This window comes from Chiloscyllium punctatum, chromosome 41, assembly GCF_047496795.1.
Source record: "Chiloscyllium punctatum isolate Juve2018m chromosome 41, sChiPun1.3, whole genome shotgun sequence".
In the NCBI taxonomy this organism is placed as follows: domain Eukaryota; kingdom Metazoa; phylum Chordata; class Chondrichthyes; order Orectolobiformes; family Hemiscylliidae; genus Chiloscyllium; species Chiloscyllium punctatum.
In genome coordinates this window covers 18836897-18855368 of record NC_092779.1, presented here as the reverse complement: position 1 = coordinate 18855368, position 18472 = coordinate 18836897, and the positions used below count along the sequence as shown (strand labels likewise).

At 41.4% G+C, this 18472-nt stretch overlaps 1 protein-coding gene across 1 annotated transcript in view; it reads right to left on the bottom strand.

Annotated features, from left to right (window-relative positions):
- Positions 1-18472, bottom strand: part of LOC140464902 (sodium-dependent neutral amino acid transporter B(0)AT3-like) — a 60974-nt gene that overhangs the window by 12749 nt on the left and 29753 nt on the right. The window contains exons 7-10 of the mRNA XM_072560499.1: positions 16159-16287; positions 13645-13801; positions 5326-5530; positions 3221-3380 (exon numbers count right to left, since the gene is read on the bottom strand). Of these exons, the coding sequence (XP_072416600.1) occupies positions 3221-3380; positions 5326-5530; positions 13645-13801; positions 16159-16287 (651 nt within the window). The remainder of the gene's footprint in view (positions 1-3220; positions 3381-5325; positions 5531-13644; positions 13802-16158; positions 16288-18472) is intronic.

The window sequence follows — 18472 nt, the reverse complement described above, 5'->3', positions numbered from 1 at the left end:
CTCCAGGGACCATTCCATTTGTTTTCGATTCTCTCAACCAGCAGACACAATCACTCAGCATCTGACTAGTCAAATGCCTTCAGAATTTAGCGTGGCATGATGGCTCAGTGGTTAGCACTACTGCCTCATAGTATCAAGGACCTGGGTTTGATTCCATCCTTGGGTGACTGTCATTGTGGAGTGGGCATGTTCTCCCCATGGTTATGTAAGTTTCATTTTGTGCTTGGTTTCCTCCCAAGGATGTGCAGGTTAGGTGGATTGGCTATGGCAATTTTTTTAAAGATTAGATTCCCTACAGTGTGGAAACAAGTCCACACCGACCCTCCGAAGAGTAACCCACCCAGACCCATTCCTTCTGCCTAATGCACCGAACACTATGGGCAATTTCCCATGGCCAATTCACCTGACCTGCACATCTTTGGACTATGGGAGCACACTGAAGCACCCAGAGGAGATCCACGCAGACACAGGGAGAATGTGCAAACTCCACAAAGAGATTTGCCCAAGGCCGAAATTGAACTCGGGTCCCTGGCGCTGTGAGGCAGCAGTGCTAACCACTGAGCCACCAAGCCACCCTTGTAGTATCCAGCGATGTGCAGGCTAGGTGAGGTAGCCATTGGAAACACTGGGTTATGGGGATAGTCATCCTGCATGGATCTGGTTGGTATGCTCTTTGGAGGGTCAATGCAGACCTTTTGAGCCAAATGGCCTCTGTCTGCACTGTAGGTGTTCTAGAGCCTTGTATGTCTCAATGCCATAGCTGGAAAATAAGAGCTACGAGGAGGAGAGAGTGTTGTGATTCTTAGGTGATTGGGCCAGCAGTTTAATCTGCAATAATCTGCTTGGGAAACCATTATTTGTCACTTATTTTATGGGATGCATCCTTGTTTTCTGAGGGAGGTTATCGGCCAAAATTACAGAATGCTGGAGGCAAGCTTCCAATCCTTTGTGGATACAGAATGCTGCCAATTTTTTTTAAATTGCAACTGTTTGAGAAATGAAAGAAACTGGCCAATAATTTTAATGTAAGTGGTCGGGAAGTTTTTAGAAATGAGAATCCAGCCTGTTGATGACCATGGACTTGTAAATGATGACCAGTGTGGACTTGTTGAGGAGAAATTATGTCTGATGAACTAAATAGAGGTTTTTTTGATCAGGTGATGTGGGCAGAGGAGTTGATATTGACTTCTAAAGGTATTTGGTAAAACAATCAAACATTAAGCTTGTTAGCAAAGCTGAAGTCAACGGGATAAAAGGAAAAATAGAAGAATGAATTGACAACTTGGCAAAGAAATAGGAAACAGAGAGTTGTGGTGAATGGTTGTTTAACAGTCAGTGGAGGCATATAGTCTGTCTCCCTGTGATTCAATACCAGGACCACTGCTGTTTCTGATATCGATCAATGAGTTGGACTTGGAAGTCGAGGACATGTTGTGATATTGGGAGATGGCATACAACTCGAAAGTGGAGTAAACACTGAGGAGAATGGTAATAAAACCCATTGGCTGATGGGATGGATGGATACATGGAAGATGAAACTCAGTGCAGAAAAGTATTTAAGAGAGATAATGGAAACATTTTGGACTCCCTGCTTTGGAGAGATGTTGTTCAACTTGAAAGGGTGCAGAAAAGATTTACAAGGATGTTGCCAGCATTGGAGAGTTTGAGCTATAAGGAGCAGGTGAATAGACTGGGGCTGTTCTCCCTATAGCATCGAAGGCTGAGGGGTGAACTAATAGAGATTTATAAAATCACGAGGATAGGGTCTTTTCCCCAGGCCAGGGGAGTCCAAAACTAGAGAATGTAGGTTTAAGGTGAGAGGGGAAAGATTTAAAAGGGATCTAAGGGGCAACTTTTTCACGCAGAAGGTGGTGCATGTATGGAATGAGCTGCCAGAGGAAGTGGTAGAGGCTGGTACAATTACAATGTTTAAAAGGCATCTGGATGAGTATATGCATACGAAGGGTTTAGAGGGATATGGGCCAAGTGCTGGCAAATGGGAACAGATTAATTTAGAATATCTGGTTGGCATGGACAAGTTGGACTGGTGGGTGTGTTTCTGTGCTGTATAGCTCTGTGATTATAAATGGTACAATGTTAAAGTGGTTGCTGGATTACTGAGAGCTCAGACTGTTTATACATAACCTATTGAGGACACCAGGACAGTTTCATAAAGCAGTTAATAAAGCCAATGGGATTTTGGCCCTTATAAGTCAAGGTAGAGAGTACAAAAGCCTGAAAATTAGGTTAAGTTCATATAAAACATCAGTTTAGCCCAGGCTGGAGCCCAATAGTGGGCATCAAACTTTAGGAAGGATGTCCTGGAGAGACTATGGATCCAGGTGTAAGGGATTGCTGTCATTGATAGACTGGGGCTGTTATTTTCCTTAGAGCAGAAAAGGCCAAGGATTCATAATTTTAAATATACAAATGAGAACTTTGCATGCAGATTAGCAACAGGCAAAGGCCATTCCACCCCTTGAGTCTGCTCTGCTGGTCAATAAGATCGTGACTTGATCTGTCTGTGTTTTGAATTCCACATTCCCATCAACTCCAAATAATCTTTGTTTCCCTTGGCTAACAGAACTCTTTAAATCCTGCATGAAAAATATTTGATGACCCTGCCTCCTTGAGAGAGAGAGAAGATTACAAATATCGCAACACTCTCAGAGAAGAGAAACACACTCCTCATCTCTGTCCTGAAAAGGTGAAACCTAATTTTAAAAGTCAAGATTAGTGTAGTGCTGGAAAAGCACACAGGTCAGGTAGCATCCAGGAGCAGGAAAATTGAGGTTTTGGGCATAAACCCTTCATCAGGAAACTTTCTTCATTAGGAAACTTCCTGATGAAAGGCTTATGCCCGAAACGTCGATTCTCCTGCTCCTTGGATGCTGCCTGACCTGCTGTGCTTTTCCAGCACCATACTCTCAACTCTGATCTCTAGCATCTGCAGTTCTCTCTTTCTCCTGCTTAGAAGGAGGGTATGTTACAGTGTGACATTCCTAACAACCTACTGTTGGATGAATCAAAGGCTTCAGAAGTTAACAAGGTTTAAGCAAACGATAGTTAAATGATGTTATTGTGACATTTATTCCAGCGAGAGCTGTTTAAGGGGAATGGGATAAAATAGACATTTCCGATTTTAAAAAATTAAAGATCACTGTTTGGAAACACCGTCTGAAAGAAGTGGTAAATGCTGACAAGTAGGTTTGTTACTTACTTACGAAACCCGTAAACATAAATCACCCCAATCAGCTCAAAGAAGGCAACGATCAGAAGAGGCAGACCACTTCCATAATTGTCAAAAATTGTCAGCCAGTAACTCCCAGATGCTGTTGTGAAAGTAAGTGCTACTGAAAAGCATATCAGGCATATTATGGCTAAAGAAGACATAAAAACAAGAGTTGATTAGAACATACATTGCCGAAACATTTTCTTAGTGATGTTCTTGAAGTAGCAGAACAACTAGTTGTTTAAAAAATGTACAGGGTTAACCTGTGTGAGTGTTTCCTCCATGTTAAATGGATTGAGGAGCAGAAGTCAACAAGTCTAAAGTGCTTTGGAAATGAAGCGATTGCAAAGTTTTTCATGCATCAAGTAGTTAGGGTCTGGAATTGTGCTGGAGGCACATTCAGCTGAGGACATCAAATGTTCATTTTAAATGGAAACGGTGGCAGAGTTATGGGAAGAGTCAGTGCAGAGTTGATGGGCCAAATGGCCTCCTTCTGTACCCTCACAATTCTGTGAAACTTCAGTGAAAAAGCTGGAAAAATGACGTAAATGGTTTCCATGGTTGAAATTCATCCCTAAGGAGTCATTGTAGCTGAGTCATAACATTTTAGGAATGTAGAGTACAGCTGGACACTTCCCCACCCTCCTCTGGGTAAGAGGAAGATTTGCACTGGTTGGGATTGTGAGAGAAATGCTAGTTAAAGTGAACAGTATTGTAATTTTGCTGATGAGAAAAATCTTCAGGAAGTAGAAGGTATTTTTCACCTCAACATAAAGGCCCAAGAGCGGTGTGAAACTAGGCCTCAGGCCTCAGTAACTGTTGGCCTGCCAGGCCTCTACAAGGAGTCCGTCCCTTTGAAGGCCATCAATGTCAAGTCCTTTCTCCTCATTAGCTGTGGCCTGACGGTTGGTCTTCAGCAGTGAGATGGAGTGGTGAAAAGGGAAAGGGGCAAGGGAGAGGGAGACCACAAGGCTGTATACTTCCTAAGCATTATTTCATGAATGAAAGTGCATCTGTGTCACACGTTTTGATGTGTAAGACCACACTGGACCTGAACCACGTTCCCTTGAGCAGTCAGCTGTTATGATGGATGGAATTTGTGAATCCTAATATGGAGTGGGTTTGAGATGGCTCTCACTTATGAGGTAATTGGCAGCAATGGAAGAAGGCAAAGTTGACCATAAGTTTAAATAAGAACCCTCTGACAAAATAGATAATGCTCATGGTTAAAGTGAGAATATTTCAGCTCTGTCAGAAATAAGAGCATTCAGCAAGATGTAGGTTGATAGGAAGATACTGTAGGAGGAGATAGGTTCACATTCATACACAGATTGTGGCAGATTTGCTAAATGCCCTGTGTGTCTTCAGCCTATATCTTCAACAGAGGTCAGGGAGAATTCCTGTGGACAGGTGGCTAGAATATGTTATTCCGATATTTAAGAAAGAGGTCAAATTACAGCCAAGGAACTACAATGGCATCAGTTCTCCCTCTTCCTCTGGGAAGATGTTTGAAGGGATTCTAAGGGATGCCATGGGAACAAGAAGGGACCTTTGGAAATGCACAAAATGGATTGTGTAAAAGAAAATCACTTCTCATGCAAAGAGTTAGGTTTTATAATGCACAGATCACTCCAAAGATTCATCAATACAGATGGAGATGTTGGAATTAGAGCGAAGAGGGTGTGAAATTCATTCATGATGAACCAAAGGAGAGCATTCTGTCACGACACAGGCCTCTGGTTAGAATACTGGAGTACAGTGTCCAGCTGGGGTTCCTCACAATGTGGGTTAAATAGAGGCCGTGGAAAAGGATCAGATGAAAGACATTAGAATGAATCCAAACTTAAAAAATGTTGTGTGAAGTTGACCTGTACTGAGTTCCATGAAATATTGAAAGGGCCTGTAGATTATTCCAGTTTAACAGACAATAGAGAAAAATGGCAGGGGATCTTAATGAACCCCTGGAACATCTCCCTACATGTTGGAAAGGAGCAATACTACGTGATTAGGGCAGAGATTGCAACATAATGTCGTTGAATGGTTTTACAGGCAACACTCTCCATGTAAATTGTGCAGTAAGAATAACCAATTACCTGAAATAATTTCTTTGGGAACACATTTTGGGAACACCTTTAGATCTAACAATGGAGTAAGAATGCCCAGTATATTGCCAAGCATGGAAGACAGGCCCAGGTTGAATAGCATGACGAAAAACAGAACCGCCCATACCTGGGGTACAGGCATTCGAACAATCGCTTCAGTAAAAACTATAAAGGCAAGGCCAGTACCAGACGTACTCTGTTCAAGAAAAGGAAGAAAAATAATATCAAACTTTTTATATCTTGCATGAACAAATCAACAAGAACAATGATTGACAACAAGCTTTGGTTGTTCCTTGCTCTAAGACAAACTATTTCCCAAGTGCAACACTCGTTTAATGTCCCAGACTTTGCATGGCCCCTGGTCAGGAGTTAGCTTTAGCTACTGTGGGGAGTGGAGACATGGAAGGACAAGTTCAACATGGTGAGAATTTTTTAAACTGCAAGGTTTTGTTTGCTGAACAAAAACCTACCTTTCCCTAGCCTTTATATATTACAAAAGCAATTAGGCCTGTCCACTAGGCCACAGGCACTAAAGAGACACCCAAGGATTTAGAGGGGCCTTGCCGCTGTTTTTGTTCAGATCTTAATCTATGTTGCTGCTTAGCAACAGCACAATTCAGTCATGTGATCCCATTAGGGGTCATGACCCACTGTTTGGGAACCCGCTGCACTAAGGCATATAGTAGTTCAGCTTTGAAAGGGTTGCTGTCATCTACTTTGGCTTTAATAAAGCAAGAAAACAAGTTTATCTTTGCATTTCTTCACAGCAGTCTGTGCATACGCCTGCACAGTATTCTTCAATATCCCTCTGATATCATGGAGCTATTGCTGCACACCTTATTTTAACAAAATTCTTATGAAGTTTGCATTTCTGGAGAGAAGGAGCTCTGACACTTTGATGGGATTCAGCATTTTTTCACTATATTCCTTTTCCAGAGGCCACCCTAGTTAATACATTTGGATCTATGCTATAAGAGCATAAGATATAGGAGCAAAATTAGGCCATTCAGCCCATTAGGTCTACTCCACCATTCAATTATTTCTCAACCTCATTCTCTTGCCTTTTCCCCACAGTACTTGATCCTCTTACTAATCAAAAATCCATCTATCTCTGTCTTCAATACACTCAATGACATCACCTTCACAGCTTTTAGTGGCAATAAATTCCACAAAATAACCACCCTTTGGCTGAAGAAATTCTTCCTCATTTCCATTCTGAAGGGTCATCCCTTCATTCTGGGTCTTTGTCTCTCCTACTAATGGAGATATCTTCTCCAAGTCCACTCTGTCCAGGCCTCTCAATATTTTGTAAGTTTTAATGAGATCCCCTCTCATTCTTCTAAACGCCGAATATAGACCTTGAGTCCTCAACCACTCCTCATATGATAAGCCCTGTATTCCTGGGATCATTCTTGTGAACCTCTTCCGGATCCCCTCCAATGCCAACACATCCTTCCTTAGGAATGGGGCCTAAAATTGCTCACAATATTCCAAGTGTGGTCTGACCAGAGCCTTATACAGCTTCAGTAGTACATCTCTGCTCTTGTATTCTTGCCCTCTCAAACTGAATACATATTGCATCTTCCTTCCTAATTGCTAGATGAACCTGCCTTGAGAGAATCCTGAAACCAGTCTCTGGTTGTGCCTAATATTTCTGAAGTCTTTCTCTTTTTAGGAAATAGTCTCCAGTCTTCCTGCCAAAGTGTATAACCTCACAATTTCCCAAATCGTATTCTATCTGTAACTTCTTGCTCTCCTATCATGTCTACGTCCTTCCGCAACCTCCCCACTTCCTCAACACCACCTGTTGATCCACCTATCTTTGTGTTATCTGCAACCATAGCAACAATGCCCTCAGGTCATTCAGATCATTAATGTGTAACATGAATAATTGTGGTCCCAACAGTGATGTGTGCAGAGCTCCCCAAGTCAACGGCTACCATCTGAAAAAGACACCTTTATCCCCACTCTCTTCATTCTGCCAGTTAGCCAATCTTCTGTCCATGCAAGTACCTTGCCCCTAATACCATGGCTTTCATTTTATTTAACAGTCTCCTGTCTGGCATCTTGTCAAAACCCTTTGAGAAATCCAATTAGATTGCATCCACTGACTCTCCATTATCTAACGTACTCATTACCTCCTCAAAGAATTCTAACAGATTTGTCAGGTATGACCTCCCCTTGATGAAACCATGCTGACTCTGCTCTATTTTACCATGTACTTTAAGTACCCAGTACTATGCCTCCAGCCTTACTTTCACACAGCCCAATAAGAACTCTTGCTCTTCTTTTATTTCTCTCTTTTCATTTATGTAACTTAATAAAACCTCTTGCTCTTTTTTTTATATTACTAGCTAGCTTGCCTTCATATTTCATCTTGGACCCTGAAATCATCCCAAAAACTAAGGTCAGGCTAACAGGCCTATAGTTTCCCAGCTTCTGCCTTCTTCCCTTCTTAAACATTAGCCATTTTCCAATCTTCTGGAACCCACCCTGACTTCAGTGATTCTTGAAAGATTACCACTTAATGCCTCCACAATCTGCTCAGCTAGCTCCTTCAGAAACCTGAGATATAGTCTATCTGGTCCAGGTTATTTATCCATCTTCAGAACTTTCAGCTTCCCCAGCACCTTCTCCTTAGTGATAGCTACCACATTCACCTCTGCCCTCTGATTGTTTTGAAGTTCTGGTATGTTACTGGTGCCTTCCACTATGAAGACTGATGTGAAGTACCTATTCAGTTCCTCTGCCACTTCTTTGCTCCCCAGTACTATGCCTCCAGCCTTACTTTCACACAGCCTAATAAGAACTCTTGCTCTTCTCTTATCTCTCTCTTTTCATTTATGTAACTAATAAAACCTCTTGCTCTTTTCTTTTATATTACTAGCTAGCTTGCCTTCATATTTCATCTTCTCTCTCACTTATTGCTTTTTTAGTTGTCCTCTGCTGGTTTATAAAGGCTTCCCAATCCTCTGACATCCTACTAAGCTTCACCACATTCTTTTTTATGCTTTCCTTGACTTTACTAGTCAGCTTAGGGTTGCCTCATCCTCCCCTCACTGAGGAATGCTCTGGATCTGACCATAGCTGTAGGACCAGGTAAGGAAGAGACGTTGAGCTGCGTCAAGGTGAAGGATTGCAGATCTGATTGAATGAAGTGATGTTGCAGGGCATCCAATCCCTGATCCCAGAGATAGCTACATTTCCAATGGGCATTGTCCTCAATCCTAAAGTGAGAGGGAAGGGAATGAAATGGATGGGGTTTTTGATTTCAGGCATGATACTTGGTAATCCAGGCAAAAGTACTCCTGGTCCCCCAAGCCCACTCACAGGATGACTGGGGCACATCACCAGATTCCCTCTCATCAGGTTAGGGGCAGAATGGTGACTCAGTGGCTAGCACTGCTGCCTCACTGCGCTAGGGACCACGGTTCGATTCCAGCCTCAGGTAACTGTCTGCTAAATTGCTCATAGTGTGCAGGGATATGCAGAGTAAGTGGGTTGGCCATGGGAAATGCAGGGTTACAGAGATAGGGTAGGATGGTGAGGCTGTGTGAAACGCCTTTTGGAAGGCCGTTGTGGACTCAATAGCCTGCTTCCACACAGTAGGGATTGTATGATTCATCTTTTCCCCAAAATGCTCCATGCCTCCCTTCAGTTGCCAGATTTCCCAAGGCCTGGGAAACACAGCCACTCAACAGTAAAACTGATTTAATACAAGGTTCCCAGCATTATCATAACACGTAAATATCTAACCTGCCTCCTGAGAGTGGATGGATTATCTTGAACATTCCTATGAAAGGTGGAATGGGTGTGTTGAAGGCAGGTTGAGGTTGAGTTTGAAGCTTTCCTTTTTGCTACCCATCACTCAACCCCAACTCACACATTTTTACGGATTAAAACTAAAGCCCATAATGATACTATGTGGAAATAACTTCCCATAACGCTCGCTTCTATTCACAGGTTAGCCGTTCAGTAATATTCCTTCAAATTCTGTGCCCCCAAACTGCACCCAAACATTTACAACACTGATATAATTCTAATCTTCACCTCAGTGTTAAGGCCTTGTTTCTCACACTGTTTATTCTGCTCCTCCTCTTCGACCCTCTGCTGAACAGTATTAAAACCCAGCTCTACCTTTTTGTTGTCAGGGGGAATGAAAATGATGCAGTCATACAGCACTTTTCTAGATTTCAGAAGGTCTCAAACAATCTAAAGGCAAGGTACTTTTGAAGTGTAGGTGCTGTGGAAACATCACAGCCAGGTTGTACACAACAAGGTTCCACAAACACCTTGAGATAAATTTGAGGGTCAAGTTCCAACGTGTCAATTGCCTGTGTCAAATCTAGACTGGGCTGGACTGTTTTGGCACTGAGGTGAAAAGGATTTTGAGAAGCCTTTTGTTTATATGTAAACAGATGAGACTTCAGGCCAAAGCGGTCATACTTTTGAAGTGACCTGTATAACGAGAGGGGAGTGGTCAGCTCTCTAGCTGAGCTGAGCAGTTTTAGTTCAATCTTGAGCTGGGAAGTTCAACAGGGAATTGTGTGGAAACTCTCTCTTTCCGCCTTCAACTTCAACCTGCAAGCATGTGTTCCATTTATACTGTTTTTTAAAGGGAGTTTGCTTATTGGGACCGTTGTGTGCATTCGGAACAGCATAATTAAGTCTAGCTGGATAGGTTAAATTCTGTAGGGGTTATTTATTCTGTTCTTTGGGTTTCATTGTGTAATTTTGTGAAGACATTTTTAGTCTGTCAACCTAGCTATCTTACTCCCGGAAATTTTCACTGTACACCTACTGAAACAAATTGCAAAGTTAGGTCTAGGGCTGCCTGCTTAAGAATGTTTTGAGTGGTCTGGGTAGGCTGAAGTTAGGAAACACCCCTTCTACAAGCATACACAAGGTGGGAACGGGGTTGAGTAATGTCGAGGTTAAATGGTCTGTCTCTGATGTATAACAGCCCTGTTCTACACAAAAGTGTTAAGCTCTTATCTTTCACAGTCATCCCATTTATCATGGCCCACTATACAGCCATGTCCCTCCATGTTCACTCACTCCATATGCGAGGAGCTCTTCAGCTCCACTATATCCTTGGGAAATCTTTAGGATGGTTTCACAACAGTCAAAATAAGTAATTCAAACATAAGCCGTGCAAAAATCTCTTCAAAGGCTTTGATCCTTTCATGGCTCATAAAACTGTCAAACAAACACAACTATTTAAACACCCTTTCAAAAAGAGAATTGCCTACACCTCATTTGAAATACTGCCTCAATAGTGCATTGAATAGTCAGACTTGGTGCAATGCTGTAGAGTGGAATTTGAACCCATGACCTCCTTCTTTAGAGGGAGGTAGTTTCCACTGAGCAAAGGCTGGCACCTCACCACCTGCTTTGCTCACCGACATGAACAAAGTTACATTGTTAAGCACAAGGCAAACTCTAACCTCTCTCTCCCCAATGCTTCTCCTCCCATTCCCTACCTTCTCTATCTCATAGATTGCTACAATGACTCCCTACCTGTTGTTTTGAACACATATTTTAGAAAGGATGGCATTACGAGAGTATCTTGCTATGTGGGTCAGGACTGCTACTAATAATAGCTTAATGTTCCTTTTACTGAGGGAAAATAGGCAGGGTAAAAGTCCTAGAGATACAAAGCATACGATGTTGCAACCTAATGATTTCGTTATGATAATTTATATTGCTTGACCTTCTAGTTTATGACATTGACTGAACCTTTGACTTAGTTACAGTCTAATTTCAAGGCCCTAGCTATTCTGTTTTAAACAGACAAGAAAGACTAGCATTTAACATGCACTTTCCATGACTCCTGGACAGCCAATGTGTTTTTCAGCTGATGCAACACTAAGTGACTTATGGTTACTATTATAATGCATGAGACACAGCAACCATGTTGTGCACAGCAAGCTCCCAAACCCAAAAAAGGGATAAAGACTAGATAATCTGATTTGTGAAGATGATGAAGAGATAAATATTAAAAGATAAATTTTGTATAAACTGTTCAAATATGTTCATCAGTTTGATATCATCATCAGAGAATCATACAATGGTACAACACAAAGGGAGGTTAATTGATTCTGAATTTACGTTTATGAAGTGTTCAGGGTGAGGGTGGCTGTTGCTTGGGAGCACATATTTAATATATTTTCTTGTATTCTAGCCCACTGATTTCACTCAAAGCTGAAGCTCTGCATTGATAGTTCACAGCCATCGCACATCACCTGCGCTTCTAACCTAACAAAAACACACGAGTTGTTTACCAGTCTGAGTTGGAACTGGGATGAAATTCTTCTGTTTTATGTGAATTCCTTGCAAGCAGCAAGATGTGAGCAAAGTTCCATCCTATGAGTCAGATTAAATGTTTGGTGAAGTAGTAGAGAAGACTAATGAGGGCAGAGCAGTTGCTGTTGTGTACATGGACTTCCAACTTTCATTAAATTATAGACTTTGTGTAAAATAGACTCGTAGCAAAATAGAAACCAATGGGGTTAAAAGGGGGGATTGCTGCATGAATATGAATTTGGCAAAGGAACATAAAGTAGCAAGTCATTGTGGAAGTTGCTTTATAGACCAGAGGTTGTGTGTTTCTCTGCATTTGGGGCTGGGATAATTTTGCTATCTATTACTGATCTGAACTCTAGAGCATTACTTCAAACTTTTCATGAGGTACTAAACTCATTAACAATGAGAATGCTGGTAACAGATTTCAGGTGGATGTAGAAACACCAATGAAATGGGGAGACACAAAGCAGATTAAATTTAGTTTTGAGAGTGTGGTGCTGGAAAAGCACAGCAGGTCAGGCAGCATCCGAGAAGCAGGAAAACAACGTTTCAGACTCTTCATCAGGAACTAGTGCAGAGAAACATGATTCATTTTGGTACCAAGATTAAAGAGAGGCCATGTGAAATAAATGGTCCAATCTTAAAGGGGTGCAAAAAGAGAGAAATGTGGGACTGCATGTCCATAAGTCTTAGAAGGTGCCAAGATAAGGATGAAAAGTCTGTAAGAGAAGAAAGGCGAATGGAGTCTTGGCTTTATAAATAGAGGCAGGAAGTAAAAAGTTATGTACGTTAGGCTAAATATTGATAAAAAAGCGTGTAGTGATTGGTACAAGGTCAGCCAGGTGGCCCTCACAGAATATGAGTTCCCTGACTGGGGCTACTAATCTGGTCAAGCATATGGACACACATGGAATAGTGTAGGTTAGATGGACTTCAGATTGGTATGACAGGTCGGCGCAACATCGAGGGCCGAAGGGCCTATACTCTGCTGTAATGTTCCATGTTCTATGGTCCAATCAGGGAGCCCTGACTAACAGATATAAACAGGAGTGTCAGACAATCCTGCACACTCTGAGGGCTGGTTTGGAGGAAGCTGGATCAGTGTCAAATGCTATGCAGGTGTAAATGAAGGGTGACTTGGTGATAGGATACTGGCTTCTGTGGAATGTTTTCACACTGGTTAGGCCCCTGCTTGAATATTTTTGACAGCAAACTTTAGAAAGCATGGCAAAGGTTTAGAGAGGCTGCAGGGGACATTTATTAAAGTGGTTCCAGGGAGCAAAGACCTCACTTGTACAGAGAAAGCAGAGAAGCAGGGACTGTTCTCCTTAGGGAAGAGAATGCTAATGGGAGATTCATCATAGGCATTCATAATCAGAAAGGATTTTGATAGGTGATAGGAGAAATTGTTTTCAATACCAGAAGGTAGGGAATCAGGTTTAAGATAATTGGCAACAGAACCAGAGATGACATGAGGAAAACTACTATTATAAAATAAGTTATTACACATTTGAATGCACTGCCTGAAAATACATTGGAAGGTATATTAGCTATCAAAAAGGAACTATATAAACACTTAAAGTGGAGACATTAGGGAAACAGCAGAGGATTTGGGCTCAGAGACAAAAACAGAAATTGCGGGAAAAGCTCAGCAGGTCTGGCAGCATCTGTGGAGGGAAATCAGAGTTAACATTTTGGGTCGAGTGATCCTCCCTCAGAAACCGAAACGTTAACTCTGATTTCTCTCCACAGACGCTGCCAGACCTGCTGACCTTTTCCAGCAATTTCTGTTTTTGTCTCTGATTTACAGCATCCACAGTTCTTTTTGTTTCTATAAAGGATTTGGGGCAGATTGGATTATTCTACCTCCTCCTGTATTGTGCCAATCTGTGATGTGAACAGACAAGCGTTAATCCTGTCTAACTTCCGATTCCAGGGTTTCAGATTTTATGAAACAAACTTAACATGGGCCAAATGTTGCTAAGGAAAAATGAATACAATTACCTGATCGAGAAAGTCTTTCAGGACACAACTTTTCAGAGTAAGTGCCAAGATTCTGTCATGGTGAGTAACGTTTAGACCATTCATCCAACTAAAGTAATTATCTCGTGTAACATTTCCATCCTGAATTTCAAATTCATTTGAAATAAGCAATATATTGCTGTGGACAGAAAGCAATGTCAGGACACAAACATTCAATGATTTAGCAGCTGGAAGTCTAGCAAGACTCTTGTCCCCACCTTCCATCCCCCACCAACTCACTTAGTACAAATAATCGATGAAATAAAAAAGCAGGTAAACACATTGATCATTGTCTTGTTGATGAATGATATCTTTCTCTTAGAAATAGAACTGCTATTAAGATGCCTGATGTGGCCAAGATTTTGGAGATGAGGAATTTATGGATTTTTCATTGCAGAGATTGTAGCATCCATTTGACTATCCAGTTGCCTGTTTGCTCCCTCAATCTGGTATGTCCTTCAGCCTTCTCCAATCCATTGCCTCCAGGCTCAGAAAATATTTACAAAGATGTTGCCAGGGTTGGAGGATTTGAACTACAGAGAGAGGCTGAGTAAGCTGGGGCTATTTTCCCTGGAGCGTCAGAGACTGAGGGGTGACCTTATAGAGGTTTATAAAATCATGAGGGGTGTGGATAGAGTAAATAGACAAGGGGGTGGAAGAGTCCGGAACTAAAGTGCAGAACTAAGGTAAGAAGAGATAGATATAAAAGGGACCTAAGGGGCAACTTTTTCACACAGAGAGTGGTGTGTGTATGGAACGAGCTGTCAGAGGAAGTGGTGGAGGCTGGTACAATGACAACATTGAAAAGGCATCTGGAGGGGTATATGAATAGGAAGGGTTTAGAGGGATGTAGGCCAAGTGCTGGCAAATGGGACTAGATTAGGTTGGGATTCTGATTGGCATGGATGAGTTAGACTGAAGGGTCTGTTTTCATGCTATACATTGCTATGACTCTATGACTATATCATTTCACAGTACCTCCATCAGCCATTCTAAGCTCATACCTTGTGGACATGTGATTCATCCCTCAGCCCACCTCTCAGTCCATCTGGTCAGACAAAACATGTTACTCAGCTCACTGAGCTCTGTCTCAAAGAGCCCATAATTTGGACACTGTCGAGTAAGTTTGCCAAGACTGGTGTTAATCACCTTCCCCTGAAAAATCTTTCCTGAATCCTTCAATCTTCTCCAACCCACCCTGCCTTTCAAAAATCCTATGTTGCTGTCACTTGACTCAATGCAAATCCCTTTCATTTATTTCTTTCTGAGTTCCCTAAGTTTGCTTCCCAGCATGCTCTTATAAAGTCATCATCTGTCAATGACACTTATAGCGACTGGATTTCAGCACTGTATCTTTTTCAATTTTCTTTGGCTGCCTTGAACCTAGCATTGTCACTCCTTTGCAGTGGATAAACTTCCAGCCCTTTCAATCCAAATCTATAATGGTCATAAAATGCTAAGTAATAACATAGTGTCCTATCATCAGCCATATTCCAAAACTACATCCATGACACCATTTTGTCCATTGATCTTCCGCTGAAGTTATAGTAAGCGATCTGAGAAAAGCTGCACAGAAATTCAACTGTTCGTAGTTTAAGAACCCAACAGGACATTAATTTAAGATCCTAAAGGCTACTATAGGTGTTAAGTCTGGAAATCCTGCTGTGACATCAAGTGTTCTTCAGGGTTAAGGGTAGAAAAAAAAGTATTAGAGTCATAGAATCATCCAGATGTACAGCATGGAAACAGATCTTTCAGTCAACTTGTCCATGACAACCAGATATCCTAACCTCTTCTAGTCCCATTTGCCAGTTTTTGGCCCATGTCCCTCTCTAAATCCTTCCTATTCATATACCCATCCAGATGCCTTTTAAATGTTGCCAGCCTCCAGCACTTCCTCTGGCAGCTCATTCGATACACGCACCACCCTCTGTGTGAAAAAGTTGCCCCTTAGGTCCTTTTTAAATTTTTCTGCTCTCACTCTAAACCTATGCCCTCTAGTTCTGGAAACTGCAGGACAAAGACCTTGTCTGTTTATCTTATCCATGTCCCCCCATGATTTTATAAACCTCTATAATGTCACCCTTCAGCCTCCGACGCGCCAGGGAAACAGCCCCAGCCTCCATCCATAGCATAAACCCTCAAACCTTGGCAACATCCTTGTAAATCTTTCCTGAATCATTTCAAGTTTCACAACATCCTTAATTAGGAACACAGAAAATTTACAGCACAGAAGGATGCCATTTGGCCCATTGTGCCTATACCTTCAGAGCTTCCAGTCCCAGAGTCTAATCCAATCCCACTTTCCAGTGTCAGCCCATTGCTATGTAGTCTATAGCATTTTAGGCACATACCCATTAGCATGAAAGTGAAATATAATAATTTTATATAATGTCTGATATGTAAGGTTCTGACGTATTACATTTTTGATTAAACTGGCTTGCTTGATGTGTAAGTACACATTAACGTGAAAGTATGTTGTGGAATTTTACTTACGAATCTAAGCAATCCCAATAAGCAGTGGTTGCCCTAAACCCAAGAATGCAGAAGATGGGGACTGAAGCAAAAATCGATGTAATGCTGTTGATAACAGCTACTGTTACCGCATCCACTTCACAGTCATTTCTGAAAAGCAGAACAGATTCTTTTTTGAAACTATCCATCTAATCTTTTGTAACCCATTTTCTGTCCTTTTTTACCTTGTTCATTCATTCACCAAAACAACTACCTGACAGACAGCATTCAAAGACGTTCCTATTCAATTGACTGCCTGGTCTATACCATGAAATTGCTTCCTAACCAGGAAAGATAAAGCAGCCAATATTGTTTTTAATGCATTGTGGTCAATAGGCATCACTGGTGACACCACCATTTGTTGTCCTTCCTAAATTGCCTGTAAGAAGTGTTTGGTGAGCTGTCTTCTTGAACATCTGGAGTCAATGTGGTGCAGGAACACTCACAGTGCTGTCCAAAAGAGAGTTCCAGGGATTTCACCAAGGGAAATTGAAGGAACAATGTTGTGGTGCTAGGTCAAGGTGGTTATGACTTGGAAGGACCCTTGAGATGACGGAGTGCCCAACTGCTTGCTGTCCTTATCCTTTTAAACAATAGAAGTCACAAAGTTAAGAGGTGCAGAGAAAGAAGTCTTAGCAAGTCACTGCAGTGCATCTTGTAGATGGTGTACACTGTAGCCACAATGTGCTGATGGTGGACATAATGTGGACAATAGATGTGTGATGGATTACAGCCTTCTGGAATCAATATTGAATTCAATAACTTTAGGGCTTCAGCTTTCCCACATTCTTATCCCAACCTCCACACACCAGGCTTTGTTATCACATCGTCTGCTATTAAATACACCCATTGATGGCCACTAACAGTGTCCATTAACAGCTATTCACCTTCCTAGTCAGATCGCTGTCCATTCCTTTGTTTGTCCAACTGCTCTCTCTCTCTTTGGGCTCTATCCCCACCTATCATTTACTCTTTACCCCAATCCCATCCCTATCCTCTACAAATAAACCGTCATTTTCCTAGCTACTACCAGTTCTGAGGAAAGTTCACCTGACCCAAAACATTAACTCTGATTTCTTTCCACAGCTGCTGCCAGACTTGCTGAGCTTTGCAAGTAATTTCTACTTTTGATTCCACATTCCTGAATTGTGCCTCACAAATGCTAGAGAGAATAATTCAAACTATTAAGTAGTTTAGTCACTGTTATGTTTATTCATCTCATCAGTTCAGTAGTCAAAGTCCATTCAATGGGATCTAGAGTTCTAGACTTGGTCCAGAGTATGAGTTGTCATAGTGATAGGTGCAAATCACAGTAATTGTTCAGTTCGGTTTCCTTTTAAGATTATGATATACTCCTTATTGCCATTTGGAATGAATGTCCTGTTAAAATAATAACAGACTAAAAGCTGCTTTCTATTATGATCAGCTGATATCATTCATTCTATATTCTGTTTGAGAGATTTCTAGTATGTCAGGAAATGAAGGGAGTGGACAGCGAAGTAGAGTTGAGGGCAAAGATTGACCATAATTATGTTGAACGGTGGAGCAGGCTCAAAGGGCCATATAATCTTCTTCTATTGCCATTTGCTTCATTCTTAAGTATAGGCCAAGGTATTATTGAGTGCACCCAAGTGCTCAAACACCTATTGTAAGGTCATTTTCTAAAATTGGACTTTCTATCCCAAACTGCAGTGACTCAATGGTAGAACTCTCATCATTGAATCAGAAGGTGTTGGTTTCATACTACACTCCAAAGATGTGAGCATGACATACAGGCTAGCGTGTCAACCTGACTTTAAACCAAATGACCATCTTCTCAATTAGTCAGAAAATGAAGAAGTTTTTCTAGTATCACAGTCAGTATTTAGCTCTCAAACTAAAAACATTAACATGAATTCCCCAGTTGTTTATTGTGTTTATGGGAGCTTACTATGGGGAAATTGGTCACTTCACTTTTTATATTAAACACTGGCTGCATTTCAACGTACAATTGATAGTGAAATGCACTGGTACATCCTGAGGTTGTCACACTGAAATGCAACTTATTCACATTAATGTAAATCCAATTGCTCTTTAATTCGATTTGCTCAAGTCCATACAATTTGGTGTGATCTACAAGTTTAATTTGTATATGTCCTCTGCCAGATAAACATTATCAATAATGCAGAGCTTGCACCGGAGGCTGGAGGTGTGGTGAAGACACTTGGTGATCGGATATATTGCACTGGGAAACTGCCTCATTTTTAAAAAAAATCATCTAAGATTCCTCATTTGTTTTCTCTTCAACACCATGATG